Source organism: Rutidosis leptorrhynchoides, chromosome 3 (assembly GCF_046630445.1).
Source record: "Rutidosis leptorrhynchoides isolate AG116_Rl617_1_P2 chromosome 3, CSIRO_AGI_Rlap_v1, whole genome shotgun sequence".
NCBI lineage: Eukaryota > Viridiplantae > Streptophyta > Magnoliopsida > Asterales > Asteraceae > Rutidosis > Rutidosis leptorrhynchoides.
The window spans coordinates 608,009,196-608,010,487 of record NC_092335.1 but is presented as its reverse complement, the minus strand read 5'-3'; the positions used below and the strand labels follow the sequence as shown (position 1 = coordinate 608,010,487).

Below are 1,292 nucleotides of genomic sequence, written 5' to 3'. Positions count from 1 at the left end.
GTAGAATTCACGTCAAGAACTGGGACCAGAGTTAACATTCCGTTAGTTTGTTCTGACGGGGTGTTATACATAACCTCCGGGCTTTGAAGATTTTGAAAAACCATATCATGTTTTTAAACTTAAGAAAGCACTTTATGGACTCAATCAAGCTCCTAGAGCTTGGTATGAGAGACTTAGAACCTTCCTTATCAATCATGGATATGAAATGGGAAAAATTGATAATACAGTCTTCGTCAAAAAGCATGAAAATGAATTAGTTATTGTTTAAATATATGTTGATGATGTTGTATTTAGTTCTACGAATGAATCTCTTAGCAATGAGTTTTATAAGTTAATGCATGATGAGTTTGAAATGAGCATGATGGGTGAACTCAAGTTCTTTCTCGGACTCCAAATCAAGCAACTAGAAGATGGAACGTTCATCAACAAAAATGTATTCATGATATGCTCAAAAATTTTGGATTGGAAAACTCGAAGCCAATGACCAGTCCTATGGCTACCAATGTCAAGCTTACTCTCGAAGGAGAAGGAGATTCATTTAATAGCACCAAGTATAATGATAGAATCTCTTCTATACTTAACTGCAAGCCGACCCGATATTATGTATAGCGTGTGCTTGTGTGCAAGATTTCAAGAAAATCCAAAAATGTCTCACGTTGAAGCGGTTAAAAGAATCTTTAGATACTTGAAAGGTACCATGCATCTTGGACTATGGTACCCAAAGTTCACCGGTGTTGACATTATGTGCTTTGCGGATTTCGACCATGGAGGGTCATTGATTGATCGAAAGAGCACAAGTGATGTATGTGCATTTGTTGGGCTTTGTTTAACATCATGGTTCTCCAAGAAACAAACATACGTTGCATTTTCTACTACCGAAGCGGAATATGTTGCCGTATGAAGAGCATGTACACAAGTGTTATGGGTGAAACAAACCTTCATCGACTACGTTATCATCTCTTCTGAAATACCTATAAGAGTGCTATAGACATATCTAAGAATCAAATATTACACTCTAGGACTAAACACATAGACATTAGGCACCATTTTTTTTACGTGATCATCTCCAAAAAGGTAATATTGTGATTGATAAGGTAGAATCCTTAGAAAATTTTGCTGATATCTTTACTAAGCCTCTAAAAAAGGAGACCTTGTATGTACTTAGGAATGGTTTAGGAATGATGGAACTTGTGCCTTAATGAAAATAATCCCACAGAACCCGTACGGTCAAAGGACGGTCGACCGTGGCCGCGACCGCACAACAGCTGATGACCGTTTTGTCTTTTCCTCAC

The 1,292-nt window shown here is 37.5% G+C and overlaps 1 protein-coding gene across 1 annotated transcript; it reads left to right on the top strand.

The window, feature by feature from the left end:
• The first annotated feature begins 502 nt into the window (after positions 1-502).
• LOC139902231 (uncharacterized mitochondrial protein AtMg00810-like) lies at positions 503-901 on the top strand. Its single transcript, XM_071884876.1, has one exon. It carries the CDS (start codon positions 503-505, stop codon positions 899-901), a length of 399 nt encoding a protein of 132 aa, XP_071740977.1.
• The last annotated feature ends 391 nt before the right edge of the window (positions 902-1,292 follow it).